Source organism: Giraffa tippelskirchi, chromosome 5 (assembly GCF_054371585.1).
Source record: "Giraffa tippelskirchi isolate mGirTip1 chromosome 5, T2T-mGirTip1v1.2.pri, whole genome shotgun sequence".
NCBI lineage: Eukaryota > Metazoa > Chordata > Mammalia > Artiodactyla > Giraffidae > Giraffa > Giraffa tippelskirchi.
Window position 1 is genome coordinate 174,913,373 of NC_137279.1, and position 15,169 is coordinate 174,928,541.

The 15,169-nt window shown below is 41.9% G+C and overlaps 1 protein-coding gene across 2 annotated transcripts; it reads left to right on the forward strand.

Moving 5' to 3' along the window:
• Nucleotides 1-2,376: 2,376 nt before the first annotated feature.
• Nucleotides 2,377-14,960, forward strand: PRDX1 (peroxiredoxin 1). Of its 2 annotated transcripts, none has more exons than XM_081488687.1 (6): nucleotides 2,377-2,782; nucleotides 4,081-4,197; nucleotides 5,851-6,004; nucleotides 6,735-6,857; nucleotides 7,130-7,260; nucleotides 14,624-14,960. In XM_081488687.1, the coding sequence occupies exons 1-6, from the start codon at nucleotides 2,662-2,664 to the stop codon at nucleotides 14,707-14,709; spliced, it is 732 nt and encodes a 243-aa protein (XP_081344813.1). In that variant the 5' UTR covers nucleotides 2,377-2,661; the 3' UTR covers nucleotides 14,710-14,960. The 2 variants fall into 2 exon arrangements, with proteins under 2 accessions (XP_081344813.1, XP_081344814.1); XM_081488688.1 differs by having other exon boundaries at nucleotides 2,377-2,417.
• The last annotated feature ends 209 nt before the right edge of the window (nucleotides 14,961-15,169 follow it).

Genomic DNA, 15,169 nt, shown 5'->3' on the forward strand with positions numbered 1-15,169 from the left:
TTTACACTTCTTTGAGGAAAGAGACTCTACCATCACTTAATTACGCATGCATTCAATAGATTTCTTCTCTTTTCAGGACTGTCCTGCTATTTCTTTTTTGTATATTCCCACAGGAACTGGATATTAATGTTTCCCTGGGCCAGGATAACTCTTGGTTCTTAAATAAGACAAACTCAAGTGCCCAGCCCAGGGCCTGACACATGGTAGATACAATAAATGGTAATTTTCTTCTGGGTGAAGTAGGACTGTGTGTTGTTGGTTTAACAGGAATAACCATCCACTATTAAGTTCTGAGGCTAATGTAGAATTCGCAAATTTGATCCCTAAGTCAGGAAGATCCCCCGGAGAAGGAAACAGCAACCCACTCTAGTATTCTTGCTTGGGAAATTCCCATGGACAGAAGAGTGGACAGAAGAGACTGGTGGGCTACAGTCCATGGGGTTGCAAAAGAGTGGGATCCGACTTATTGACTGACGACACAAAAACACTAAACTCTGAATGTCTGTTTTCCCCTGAACCCTCAAGAAGTAAATGAGGGGCTTCCCTGGTGGCGCAGTGGATAAGAGTCTGCCTGCCAGTGCAGGGGACATGGATTCAATTATGGATCTTCCCTGGTCTAGGAAGATCTCACATGCTAAAAGGCAACTGAGCCCATGTGCCAGTAACTACTGAACTCTGCATGCCTAGAGCCTGTGCTTGCAACATGAGAAACCAACTCAATAAGAAGCCCATTCACCACAACAAAGAGTAACACCCCCTTCCCCACAGCAAGTAAAGAAAGCCGCTGGCACAGCACCGAAGACCCAGCACAACTAAAAATAAATAAATAAATGAAAATATTAAAGATATTAAAAAAAGAATAAAATTTTATTAAGCACAGTAATGAATGGCTGTGACCAATTAAAAAGAAAAAAGAAGGACATGAGTAATGGCCAAATACCTGTTCGTCTCAGGCAGAGAAAGAAAAAAAAAATCACTACTGTTGTGGGGTAGGATGATAAATGCCAAAAAATTTTGAGATGCTCAACCAGCATGACACAGCACTTCCCTACTTTTTATCCTGCTATAAGGTCCAAAGGAGATAGGGTAGTGGGGGTTGTGGGCAGAAAGGGGAACACAGTACTATGTGTTCTGTTTTTCTTTCTCCCCCCGGGCCTGCCCTATGTAAATTGGGCTAGCCAGGAGTGCTGTTTGTTCCACCTGAGGTCCTCACTCCGGTCTTAGACCTTCCTTTGTTCTATTTTCGCGGGTTTTTCCCTTCCTTGTCTTTTAGCCACCGCCATTCTGGACTCCTGTTCCCTATTCTAACTGCCTAAGGTATGTATTCAACACTCTTTATTTCATATCCGGTGCTATGTTGTGACTTGAGGACGCAGAGATGATTGTGACCAAGAAGGCTACTGTTTGGGCAGAAAGGAGGGAATGAATTCTGAGAATCGGTGAAAGTCAGAAGAGTTTCACGAGAAGGTAATGCTTCAGCTGACACGTCTTCTGCAGGCCAAATAGGAGAGAACAGGTTCTGCATGTTCGAACAAAAGCCTGAGCTTTCAAACAGCTACTCTCTGTCCTAGGTGTTACAACAGAGGAGCAAGAAGAGTTACACTAATAACAACAGGTAACACTTTTAATGTGTGAGAATTGCTAAATAAGCTAGAGATGATCTCAACAAAGATGATCTCAACAAAGAATTCATAGTATTCCCATTTTACAGGCGAGAAAAGTGAGGCTAATTGATTAAGACTCTTGCCTGAAGGCCACACAGAAAATAACAAGAGTTTTAACCCAGGAAGACAGGGCCCCAGTTTCTATGAACCACAAATCAGAGAGGTGAATCAGTGAGATCAGATTTCAGAAAGATTTCCTCCAGCCGCAGTGGAGTGGATGGGATAGGGGAGCTGGAATGCAACAACCCTGTTATAAGGAAGAATAAGGGAGGCTGTCTAAATAATGAGAGTTACGGAGGATTAGCACTAGAGCAGAGGCTGCGGAAATAGGGGAGGAATATTTCAGAAATACTTGAAGAGATCGTTCTCTTCAGGGTTTGGTTAGACGTAGTCTTCCGTGAGCAGCAGCGCGGGCCCGTACCTTGGTGTGGGCCTTACGAGCAAGGAGGAGGCGTTCGTGTTATGAAAGGATTGAAAGAACGCCTCAAACTCCGACCTCAATGGTCGGCGGCGGGGTGGGGGATTCGTACACTAAGCGCGGGAGCCCGCCCCCAGCGAGGGAAACCGCTGAGTCATTCTGGCGGGGCACGTAGGGTCGGGGCGGTTCTCTGGCCAGATCCCCCTCCCCACTCCCCCGCCCGCACCCCCGTCCCGCCCTGACTCTCGCGAGAGCCTTACAGGCTATAAAGGCAGCGCCCCGCGCACGCCTCGCGTGTCTTCTCCCTTGCTGGTGTCGGTGTTTGTGTGGAACTGGTGAGTATGAGGGCAGCGCCCCACGGCCCGCCCGTCACCTTTTCCGTCTTCTCGGGGCCCGCCGAACTCAGCTGGGCTCCTCGGACAAAGAAGGCGGCCAGGCGAAGCGATCCTCGTGTGGGGCTCCTTTGAGTGCGGCGACGAGGTTGAAACCCGAGACTAAAGGCAGCTTGAGTCTCCCCTACTCCCAGCAACACAAGCAGAAAGCGCTGATAGGTTTGGCGTGGCGTCGGGCGGGTTGGTGATGATGGAGTCGCCTGACAGGCGGGTAACGGAAACTTTTCGAGTGAATCTGCAAACGGATCAGGAACTGTGGGCTAGCGGTCGGTCGTGTTATAGAGGGAGAGGCTGTTCCCGGTTTTCAGGTGTGGAAAGTTACTAAGATTCTGTTCTCCGTCTTTATTTTTGCACCTGCAGAATGGGGTTTGTAGTGATTCTAAATGCCCTTGGTGAAGACTGAGCACTTTTCTGCTGGAGCTTTCTGAGGTGCTAGGGTAGGGGTGGTGATGGGAGTGGCAGGGAGGGTACCACTAGTGGGTTTTGGGGGAGTGGCTTTCACCAGGGACCTTCAAGGGGCGATTTCCTGAAGGGGACACACCCGGTGGAAATCCAGGAGCCTCCCCGCCCCCGCGCTTGGTCGTGCTTTAGTGGACGTGGGGATCCGCTAGAAAAGCAGGTTTGAATAAGGAGGACATGTATATTAGGGTCACCTCCTGTGTTTGGTTGGGTTTTTTGGTTTGCTATTAAAGATGTTAAGCGGTTAAAAAAAAACGGTCACAGTCGATGTTCAATCTTTTTTATGGTTGTAGTATTATGAACCAAGAATTTTAGGACTTGAAAAGTTAGCTTCTTGGGATTATCAAACTGATGACTTACTGGGTTAAATCCTACCTTGGTCTTGACCAGGGTGAATCCGGTGTTACATTGCTTTTTGGCAATAAATTGACTTTTGTTCTACTTACTATTTTTCCAGGATCTTGGTCTAGGTAAGCTCACTTTTGAAAGGACTTCTGGGCTTTAAACACAACACTTAGAATTTTGAAATTGAGCAGATGGCATAATCTTGGTCTTGGCCTCTTAAAAAGTTGGATTGGCTTTAGGGTGTATGTCTTGGGAAATCTACCCAGAGAAAGATTAAAATGTGCTTCCCATGTTCTGAAGGCAGATGGAGGTGCAGTCCAGGGAAAGGGCATCATGGCAGTTTCTGGGGCTTGGGTACTCAGTGTTTATGGCATCGCACATTTGGGTCCAGGTTTGAGAGTTTCCACCCTCTTCTCTCTGTACACCTGTATAATAAACATACACAAGAAAATGCAATTGTACAGATGATGGTTCAGGAAAAGGAAGAGTTCAGTTTATAAAGAAATTTCCACTTTAAAATGAAAACAACATTGTAAATCAACTATATTCCAACAAAAATTTAAAAATCTCAAATGCACAATCCCTCCCCTCAAAAATGAAAACAGAGGTGAGATTCAGAGATGTGTAATATTTTTGTTTGAAAAGTTGGAAGGCTCAGTTCATGCTCCTTACTGTTATACAAGTTTATGTGTATATTCAAGACCACTGGACAATTTCTACAGCTGAGTCTCTTAAACAGATGAAGATTGTTATCCAGAAAAGTAAGACTTGTTTCTAATTCACTTTCTCTTATCTTTTCCAGCTGATAGCAATATGTCTTCAGGAAATGCCAAAATTGGGCACCGTGCCCCCCAGTTCAAAGCAACAGCTGTTATGCCCGATGGTCAGTTCAAGGATATCAGCCTAGCTGACTACAAAGGTAAGAGTAATTAGGTTCATTAATATGGAATTATGTTACAGTCTAGGGAGGGCTTGTGCACTCTCTTTATCTCTTGTCATGTTTGAGTGTCAAATGATTTTTACATCTCATTTGTCTTTAGGATAAGAGGCTGTTGCCTTCCTATTGAATTGAAGTGGTGATTATCATCAGTGAACATAGGGTAGATCTCCCAAGTCCAAACTACTTCTGTAGAAGGCATGTGCATACTTCATTATATCTGGACATAATATCTCAATTATCTTCCCAGTATTGCTTCTCAGTTATTTTACTGGAGATACACTCATTATTTTGTTACATTTTAAAGCCTTGGACAATTTAAAGTCTCAGAGCTCAAGTCTCTGGAGCTGTGAAACTGTTCAGTTTACAAAATGTGTGTCACGATTGAGGGTTTAGGCATGTTCCCTTGATATTTTACCCCCAGAGAAAAATTGATGTCACAATTGGAACAACTCTCCTTTCTGTTAAATAGCTTCATGTAGACACCAGGCAAATACTAATGTGGATCTTTTTACTTTACTGTCCTAGGATAGCAAGGTATTCTGGGACAGTTCAAAATACGGATTTCCTAGAATGCAAACCTAAGAACTCAGGTGTCAAGTATACCTTTCTTGGTGATATAGCAGTTCATAGAGTTAGCTTTGGGGTAAAACCTATAACTAGATTTCTTAACAAATTACACACAATGGTTAGAACAGGAGCAGATAAGTGGGGCCCTATGGAGGGAAGCGCCTTCTGACGAAGTAAGTAGCACCGTAGGGAGGTGACCCTGGCCCAAGGGTAAAGGCATGAGGTTTAGGAAGAGTTGCTCTGTGCCCTCCTGGGCTTGACCTGCTGAAGCTTGTTAGCAAAACCCTGGGAGAAAGTTGAAGTGAATGTCAAAAGGACCAGGTTATTTTGATTTTGAAACATTGCTGGTATCTGGAAATGTGAATATTTGGAATTGTTGGTGAGAGACTGCTTGACAGGTTGAAGATCTACTTCAATTGGTAATCAGAATGACTTGCATAAAATTCCAACTAGAAATCCTATTACCTACCAGGAGAACTTTTATCTTAGAAATTTTTTCTTTGCTTGTGCATCCTATCAGACTTACTTGAACCATATTTGTGGTAATTTAGGTGATCACTTAGACCTTACCTATCACGGTACTGTGGTTCACTGTGGAAGAATAGCAAAGGCTCTCACTTTCTCTTGTTGGTCTTGTTGCCTTGTGGCAGAGAATCCAGCAATTCAGCTCTTTCTGGGCACTGATTATATGAGTATTGGCAGTAGATGATTGCATCCTTGTTTTTTCTTTTCTTCACTGAAGAACTTGGTGTTTGTGTTAATTTTAACTACCCAGAGAAGATCAAAATTAGAGTGAACAGTGCTTATCTGTAGTTGGCAGCTAACATGGAAGAAGGAGAATAAAGCATGGAAATTGGAAGAACTTTTTCTTATGGCAGAGGTTCTACAGTAGCTTCTAGGCATCATCTGTGTTGAGCATCTTGGTGTTTTAACAGTTGTCTGCCATCAGTTTAAAAAGGCTTCTTTTTTCCCATAGGAAAATGTCTTTAGGTTTACATTCTCTGCAAAGCAAGAAAGTCTATTTCAAAGGGTAACTTGGGCTTTTTTTTTTTTTTTTTTTTTCAGGAAAATATGTTGTGTTCTTCTTCTACCCTCTTGACTTCACCTTTGTATGCCCCACGGAGATCATTGCTTTCAGTGATAGGGCAGAAGAATTTAAGAAACTCAACTGCCAAGTAATTGGTGCTTCTGTGGATTCTCACTTCTGTCACCTGGCATGGTAAATCTCTTGGTCCATTTGGCATGGGCTTATTTTAGAAAATTATTACGGTTTTTTTTTTTTTTTTGGTAGCTGTGCTGTGTGGCATGTGGGATCTTAATTCTCCAACCAGGGATCAAACCTGTGCCTCATGCAGTGGAAGCATAGTAGAAGTCTTAATCACTGGACCACCAGGGAAGTCCAGGCAGAGGAACTTTTAAGCAGCAACTGGAACCCGGAGGCTTTGGCAATAGACTTTTTCAAGTATTGACTTCTGGCTCCTCATGGAAGGAGTGCAAATGCTCTGACTTCCTCTTGTTGCTCTTATAACTTAGCAGCAGAGGAAAAGCAGCTTGGGTTGCAGCTGAGTGTACCCTGGTGACTTTAATTGGCCTCAGCCATTTACTGCTAGGCTTCCCTCATAGCTCAGTCGGTAAAGAATCTGCCTGCAATGCAAGAGACCCGGGTTCGATTCCTGGGTTGGGAAGATCCCCTGGAGAAGGAAATGGTAATCCACTCCAGTATTCTTGCCTGAAAAACCCCATGGACAGAGGAGCCTGGTGGGCTACAGTCCATGGGGTCGCAAGAGTCAGACACAACTTAGCAACTAAACCACCATTTATTGCTGGAAAAAATTTAAAGTTTTCTGGGGAATTAGATTAGCAATGTTGGGGTGGGATAGATACAGTTAATGCTTTTGTTACAGAAGAATTTGAATGAGTGTGATTGTATGTGTGTTTTTTTACTATAGGATCAACACACCCAAGAAACGAGGAGGACTGGGACCCATGAACATTCCCTTGATATCAGACCCCAAGCGCACCATTGCTCAGGACTATGGGGTCTTAAAGGCCGATGAAGGCATCTCATTCAGGTATATATGCACCCGGAAACTGGCTGATTGGCTGAAGATCTTTTATATAAGTAGAGCTGTGATCTGTGGAGACTTTTCTTATTTCGTATTTTTTTCCTGTTTTGTTAAGAAATAATTGATATACATCACTGTGTAAGTTTAAGGTGTATGGCATAATGGCTTCATTCTTTATGCAGGACCTAAGGGGAAGGCCAGTTTCTGTTGATTTACTCTAACAGCAGTTTCTAAAACTGTACTATCTCTCCCTCAGACCTTTAATATTTTTTTTCCAGGGGCCTTTTTATTATTGATGATAAAGGTATCCTTCGACAGATCACCATAAACGACCTTCCTGTTGGCCGCTCTGTGGATGAGACGCTGAGACTAGTTCAGGCCTTCCAGTTTACTGACAAACATGGGGAAGGTAAGCCAGTTTGCCTGGTGACAGGACAGTGGAGTGATAGGGTGGGAAAGATGGTGGGAACAAAGTCTACCAGATGGGAAAAGGGTTATTATGTCTCTTTAAGAAATTGCAGTCTCTGGATTATAGTGGGTTGTGGGGGTGAGGTAATAGAAAAGCTTGGGGAGGAGAATATAAAGGCTTTTTGTTCCAACTGCATAGTCCCAGCTTCTACCCTGCTCATTTAGAATTACTGCTGCAAATTCAACTTGTTAAAGTGTAGGAGGATCTTACAGGTGTTAACATTTTTGTCTTTTAAAAATTCATTCTGGGGATTTCCCTGATGGTCCAGTGGCTAAGACTCAGAGCTCCCAAGGCAGAGGGCTTGGGTTCAATCCCTGGTCAGGGAACTAGATCTCACATGTCACAACTAAAATCTGGCAAGAGCAAATAAATTAAAAAAAAAAAAAATTCATTCTGTTGTGCAGGGTGTTTTTTGTATCTATAAGAATTATAGTCACCAAATACCAAATTATATAAATGCTCAATATAAAAAATTTTTTGAGGAGGGTTAGGGCAAGAGGGTTTGAGATGAAATCTCAAGGTCCTTAGAGAAATTTCAGGATTAAAGATGATGTTTTTGTGAGTCTGTCCTTGTAAAATCTAAACATGACTGAGAAGATTCAATTTATGGTTTTTGTCTAGCATTCGATAGAGTGTAGGTCTTTCTTACTGTTCTGGTCCTTCTCATCTGAAATAGTCTCATTGAAGTGTTTTTGATAAAGTCTTGAACTGCTTGCTCCCAGCCTCTCAGTGTATAAGACTGTAGCTTCTGAAAACTCCCCAATTTCGCCCAGTGGAGTTGTTGCTTGTAATGAGACCACCTTATTCCAACTAAGTGGAACTATTCCAACTATTCCAGCTCCTCAGTCTGCTGCAAATGCTGGATATGTAGGGGGAAGGGGATCTTGAACCCCACCCAGCCACCCCAGCTTAATGTAAGGATATCATGTAAAGATATGAAATAGTTGTGATCACTGCTACTGTTCAGCTCTGATCTCATGAGTTACAGGAGGTGGAAGTTAAGAGTGGATTAGTGGTGTTTGGGGGACCCAAAATGGTAGTTTGACGGGAGTGGAAGGCTAGTTCAGTTCAGTCACTCAGTCGTGTCCGACTCTTTGCGAACCCATGAACCGCAGCACGCCAGGCCTCCCTGTCCAACACCAACTCCTGAAGCCCACCCAAACTCATGTCCATTGAGTCTGTGATGCCATCCAACCATCTCATCCTCTGTCGTCCCTTTCTCCTCCTGCCCTCAATCTTTCCCAGCATCAGGGTCTTTTCCAATGAGTCAGTTCTTCACATCAGGTGGCCAAAGTATTGGAGTTTCAGCTTCAACATCAGACCTTCCAATGAACACCCAGGACTGATCTCCTTTAGGATGGACTGGTTGGATCTCCTTGCAGTCCAAGGGACTCTCAAGAGTCTTCTCCAACACTACACTTCAAAAGCATCAATTCTTCGGCACTCAGCTTTCTTTATAGTCCAACTCTCACATCCCTACATGACTACTGGAAAAAACATAGTCTTGACTAGACGGACCTTTGTTGACAAAGTAATGTCTCTCCTTTTTAATATGCTGTCTAGGTTGATCATAGCCTTTCTTCCAAGAAGTAAGCGTCTTTTAATTTCATGGCTGCAATCACCATCTGCAGTGATTTTGGAGCCCCCCAAAATAAAGTCTGTCACTGTTTCCACTGTTTGCCCATCTATTTGCCATGAAGTGATGGGACTGGATGCCATGATCTTAGTTTTCTGAATGTTGAGCTTTAAGCCAACTTTTTCACTCTCCTCTTTCACTTTCATAGAGAGGCTCTCTAGTTCTTCTTCACTTTCTGCCATAAGGGTGGTGTCATCTGCATATCTGAGGTTATTGATATTTCTCCTGGCAGTCTTGATTCCAGCTTGTGCTTCATCCAGCCCTGCATTTCTCATGATGTACTCTGCATAGAAGTTAAATAAGCAGGGTGACAATATACAGCCTTGATGTACTCCTTTTCCTGTTTGGAACCAGTTTGTTGTTCCATGTCCAGTTCTAACTGTTGCTTCCTGATCTGCATACAGGTTTTTCAAGAGGCGGGTCAGGTGGTCTGGTATTCCCATCTCTTTCAGAATTTTCCACAGTTTATTGTGATCCACACAGTCAAAGGCTTTGGCATAGTCAATAAAGCAGAAATAGATGTTTTTCTGGATCTCTCTTGCTTTTTTGAGGATTCAGTGGATGTTGGCAATTTGATCTCTGGTTCCTCTGCCTTTTCTAAATCCACCTTGAACATATGGAAGTTCACGGTTCACGTATTGCTGAAGTCTGGCTTGGAGAATTTTGAGCATTACTTCAGTAGCATGTGAGATGAGTGCAATTATGCAGTAGTTTGAGCATTCTTTGGCATTGCCTTTCTTTGGGATTGGAATGAAAACTGACCTTTTCCAGTCCTGTGGCCACTGCTGAGTTTTCCAAATATGCTGACATATTGAGTGCGGCACTTTCACAGCATCATCTTTTAGGATTTGAAGTAGCTCAACTGGAATTCCATCACCTCCACTAGCTTTGTTTGTAGTGATGCTTTCTAAGGCCCACTTTACTTCACCTTCCAGGATGTCTGGCTCTAGGTGAGTGATCACACCATCGTGATTAACTGGGTCGTAAAGATCTTTTTTGTACAGTTCTTCTGTGTATTCTTGCCACCTCTTCTTAATATCTTCTGCTTCTGTCAGGTCCATACCATTTCTGTCCTTTATTGAGCCCATCTTTGCATGAAATGTTCCCTTGGTATCTCTAATTTTCTTGAAGAGATCTCTAGTCTTTCCCATTCAGTTTTTTTCCTCTATTTCTTTGCACTGATCACTAAGGAAGGCTTTCTTATCTCTCCTTGCTATTCTTTGGAACTCTGCATTCAAATGGGTATATCTTTCCTTTTCTCCTATGCTTTTCGCTTCTCTTCTTTTCACAGCTATTTGTAAGGCCTCCTCAGACAGCCATTTTGGTTTTTTGCATTTCTTTTTCCTGGGGATGGTCTTGATCCATGTCTTCTGTACAGTGTCTCGAACCTCTCTCCATAGTTCATCAGGCACTCGAGGTGAAGGGAATCAGAAGGCACCATTTGCAGAAGTTAAGTGTAGGGTTTACTCTGGATTGAAGCAGACAGCTGCTAAGACTGCCCTCTGGTGGAGAATGGTTCAGCACCAAGATGGAAGGAGCTGAGGAGTGGGTGGCAAAGTTGGCCCTTTATTGGACTTTTCCCTTGAATGTGTAGTGTAGACTTTTGTTTTTTAATTAATTTTTACTGGGATAGACTCTTGAACCCAAGCTTTCATGAGTTGTGACACTTGCTTCTTCACACTCCTGTTCTCTGCTGCTTCGCATCGCACTAAAACAAGCAGAGCTTTCTGTGTGCACCTTTAATGGCTTATAATAAGATAGACAGTGTTTAAGAGCCTGTGGATATCCAGCACTCTATATGAGGTGCTGTCATGCTATTTGACAAATAATCCTATAGTCCTGTTTTTAAAATTGAGATATATGTTAGTTTCAGGTGTACAAAATAATGATCTGGATATTTGTATATCCTACGTTCCTATTTTTCTTTAAAATTTCTTTTATCTTGAATTTACACTTTTTTTGGTGGGGATCTTTGAGTGAACCTGTATTACATTTTCGCAGAGAAAAGGGTAAAGTGACAAATAATACTATGAAGAAATTTTTTACTTAAATCCTATGTTCCTATTTTTTTTAATTTTTCAAAAATTAAAAAAAAATTTTAATTTATTTTTGGCTGTTTTGGATCTTTGTTGCTACTTGGGCTTTTCTCTAGTTGCGAGTGGAGGCTTACTCTAGTTGCTGTGTGAGGGCTGTTCATTGTGGGGGCTTCTCTTGCTGTGGACTACAGGCTCTAGGGCAGTCAAGCTTAAAAGTTCTGACTCCTGGGCTCTAAGACATAGGCTCAGTGGTTGTGGTGCGCGGCCTTAGCTGTTCTGTGACATGTGGGATCTTCCTGGATCGGGGATGGAAATGTCTCCTGTGTTGGCAGGCGGATTCTTCACCACTGAATCACCAGGGAAGCTCCTGTGTTCCTATTTTTAGGACCAATAAACCACTATTTAAATACTGCATGTATTCAGTTAATGGTAGATCAAAATTCAAAGCCTTCCCTTTTTTTTTTTTTTACATAATTTAAAATGCTGAGAAAGGCATTGTTTAGAGCCTTCTGTGTGGGGAGAGTTATACTTCAGCTTCTATTGAAAGCTGATAAATGTGGGACTCAGCCAGTTCTGCTGAGCTTCATATTAATTCTAAAAAACCAGCACTGTTGGGTATGAGTCCAAGTGTGGATCTTTCTTTCCTGTCATTAATTATTGGTGCAGTCTTAAGTGCCAAGAGGCCTTTGTGCAAGGATACTAAATTGTCAAGGTTCTTCTTGGTGGCTCATTATTCGTCCTATCTTTGTGTCGTGGTTTGTAATTGGGCTCTTCTAAAGCTGTGTTTTCTTCCTGGACAGAAGAATCTTTGGTTTCCCTAGTGGTAAACTGCTGGGTCTGGTCTCTGATTTTATGCTGCTCTTTATTCTCGGAAGCTTGTTTATACTTATGACCTGTGCTCTAACCCTTTGGTGGAACTAAAGCCAATGACTATGTAAGGATCAAATGGAGATTTTGTAAAGCAGCTAAAGTGCATCCATACCTTGTTCCCAGACGGCTATTTGTAGTGTCTGACCTCTGAGGCTATGACATCCTTAGAGGGGAAGAAAAGGGCTTCGCTTCTCTCAGTTGAGAAAGTGAGGTTTTTGCTGCTTCGTTACTGGATTTTGGTGACTACATGTTTCCTGCAAGACAAAACAACAGGTTAAGAGTGGAATATCAGAGATCGCTCCCCTTATCTCACTTTCCTCAGGTTAGGGTTAGTCCCAAGGAGCATTGCTAACTCAGGATCATAGGAAAGACTGACGGTTATGCTTTTCTGCATAAAGTGTTTGAGAGATTCAAACTCAGACCTTTTGCTTACCAAGGTATAGAAGGCAATTACTTAGTGAAACAAGCAGGACCTTCTGTGGAGGTCCTGCCCCTTTGTATTTCAGGCATTCTTGTTTGGCAGAGTTAAGGAACACTGAGAAGGCAAACTGCTGCCTTCATATCTCTAAAGAGCCAGCTGATAGAAGCAGCAGCTTAGTGTTAGGGTTTACATAGTCCTGACTTCGTCATTTTTTAGCTTGTATTTTTCTTGGGTATGGGGGTAAGTCACTTTTTTGGGGGTCAGTTTTTACTGTGGTTATATATAATTTACCTTTAAGTGTATAATTCAGTGGCACTAGTTACATTCAGTGTTGTATATCTATTACCACTATTTCTCAAACTTTTTCATCATCCCAAATAAGCAGTAGTAGTGTAGTAGTAACCATGAAGAAATAACTCACCATCCTTTCCCTCCAGCCTTTTGTAACTTCTGTTCAACTTTCTGCGTCTGTGAATTTACCTATTTTAAATATTTTATGCGAGTGAAATCATACAATGTTTATCCTTTTGTGTCTGGTTTTCTTTCAGTTGGCATAATGTTTTCAAGGTTCTCAAAAGTTTATCCAGGCCGTAGTGTGTATCAGAACTTCATTCTTTTTAAAGGCTGAATAATATTTCATTGTATATGTATGCCTCTTGGTGGCTAAGACAGGAAAGAATCTGCCTGCAATGCAGGAAACCCAGGTTCAATCCCTGAGTGGGGAAGATCCCCTGGAGAGGGGTAAAGCAACTCCCTCCAGTATTCTTGCTTGGAGAATCCCATGGACAGAGTAGCCTGTCCAGCTACAATCCATGGAGTCGCAAGGAGTTGGACACGACTGAGCAACTTTCACTTTTCATATGTATACTACATTTTGTCTGTTAACAGGTTTTTTCCACCTTTTGGCTATTGTAAATAATGTTGTTAAAATATTGGTGAATATGTCTGAATCCTTGTTTCCAGTTACTTTGAATATATACATAGGTATAGAATTTCTGGGTCCTATGGTAATTCTGTGTTTAGATTATTGAGTAATTTTCAGACTTGCCCACAGCACCTATACCATTTTACATCCCCACTAATAATATCAAGGGTTCTTTATATCCTTCGCAGCATTTACTTTCTGTCTTTTTTAAAAAAAAAACAACTATAGCCATCTTACGGGATATGAAGTGGTATCTCATTGTGGTTTTGATTTGTATTTCCCTAAATACAAATAGCATCTATTCATGTGTTTATTGACCATTTGTATATCTTTGGAGATACATCTTTTTTCAAGTCCTTTGCTCATTTTTGAATTGTCTTTTTGTTGTTGAGTTGTGGTAGTTTGGATTTAATTTTGGCTATTAATCCCTCATTAGATAACGATTTGTAAATATTTTTTCCCATTCTGTGGGTTGTCTTCAAAGAATTTATGGATTTTTGGATGAACCTAGAGTCCATTATACAAAGTGAAGTAAGTCAGAAAGAGAAAGATAACTATCGTATACGAATGTGTATATATATGGAATCTAGAAAGATGGTACCAAAGAATTTATATAAGATATAGAGAACAGACTTATTGACATGGGGAGAAGGGAGGAGATGGTGAGATGTATGGAGAGAGTAACATGGAAACTTACATTACCATATGTAAATTAGATAGCAAATGGGAATTTGCTGTTATGTCTCAGAACTCTATCGACCTAGGGGGTGGGATGGGGAGGGAGGGGACATATGTATACCTGTGGTTGAGTCACGTTGAGGTTTGACAGAAAACAAAATTCTGTAAAGCAGTTATCCTTCAATTAAAAAAGAATTTATGGTTTTAGCTCTCACATTTAGGTTGTTGATGTATGTGTTTTTAAGTAAATTTCTTGTATATGGTATGAATAGATGTCCAGCATCATTGTTGTACATGTGGAAATTCAGCTGTTCCAGAACCATCTTTTGAAGCTTATTTTTCAAAAGGTGCATTTTTGAAGCATAGATAAAATTACAGAGAGCATATGAGTGAGTACTCATTTACTTACTACCCACTGTTAACAAAATCTCAAATATTTTGCTGTACATGGTTTAGATAGTTTTTAGAACAGCATAAAGCTGAAGCTGTTAATTTCTTTAAATTTCAGTTACTGCATGAACAAATTAAGTATAGTAATTGGGACTACAGTGAGGATTAACGTGCATATTTAGTTTTGTACTCAAAAGGCTGAATGAACTGACTGGCGGATAGGCCTCCTGGCACCTGAATGTTGAAGCCCTTTAGGGCTCAGATTTGGTTTTGAGGCATCCAGTTGTCCTTAGGAGGGTGGAGCTCACCACTGATCTGGTTATTAATCAGTACCCTTTCTCTTGCAGTGTGCCCAGCTGGCTGGAAGCCTGGCAGTGATACCATCAAGCCTGATGTCCAGAAGAGCAAAGAATATTTCTCTAAGCAGAAGTGAGCGCTCAGCCATTTTAGGGCCAGGCTGCAGTAGGCGGTCTTGAAAACAAAACCTCTTTTGTCCTATTGTCATGCTTAAAACCATGATCTTACACTCCACCAGGATGTGGTGTGGGGGGCCTTCCCTGCAGGGGTTGGGGAGGCCAGCCTTTCTTCCTCTGGACAGAATGACCCGAGCCAGGTCAACTGATGTGTACTGTAAGGGGGGTATCACTTTTGATTTTTTGTAGTTTTATTAAATTTGAAATGAGACCTTGTTGATTCTTCATTGGCGGCGTGGACATTAGCCTTTGATTTTAAGAGGAATTTACTCTGCTTTCCCGCTTTGGGAGAAAATGAGGTGCGAGAGCTGCCTCAGAATTGTGAAATGATATTGAGGGAAAATGTACATAGACAACAGGGAAAAGAGTAAGACCTGCTACAGTTATCAGCCAAGGTGCTGCAGTTTATGGTATAGGCTG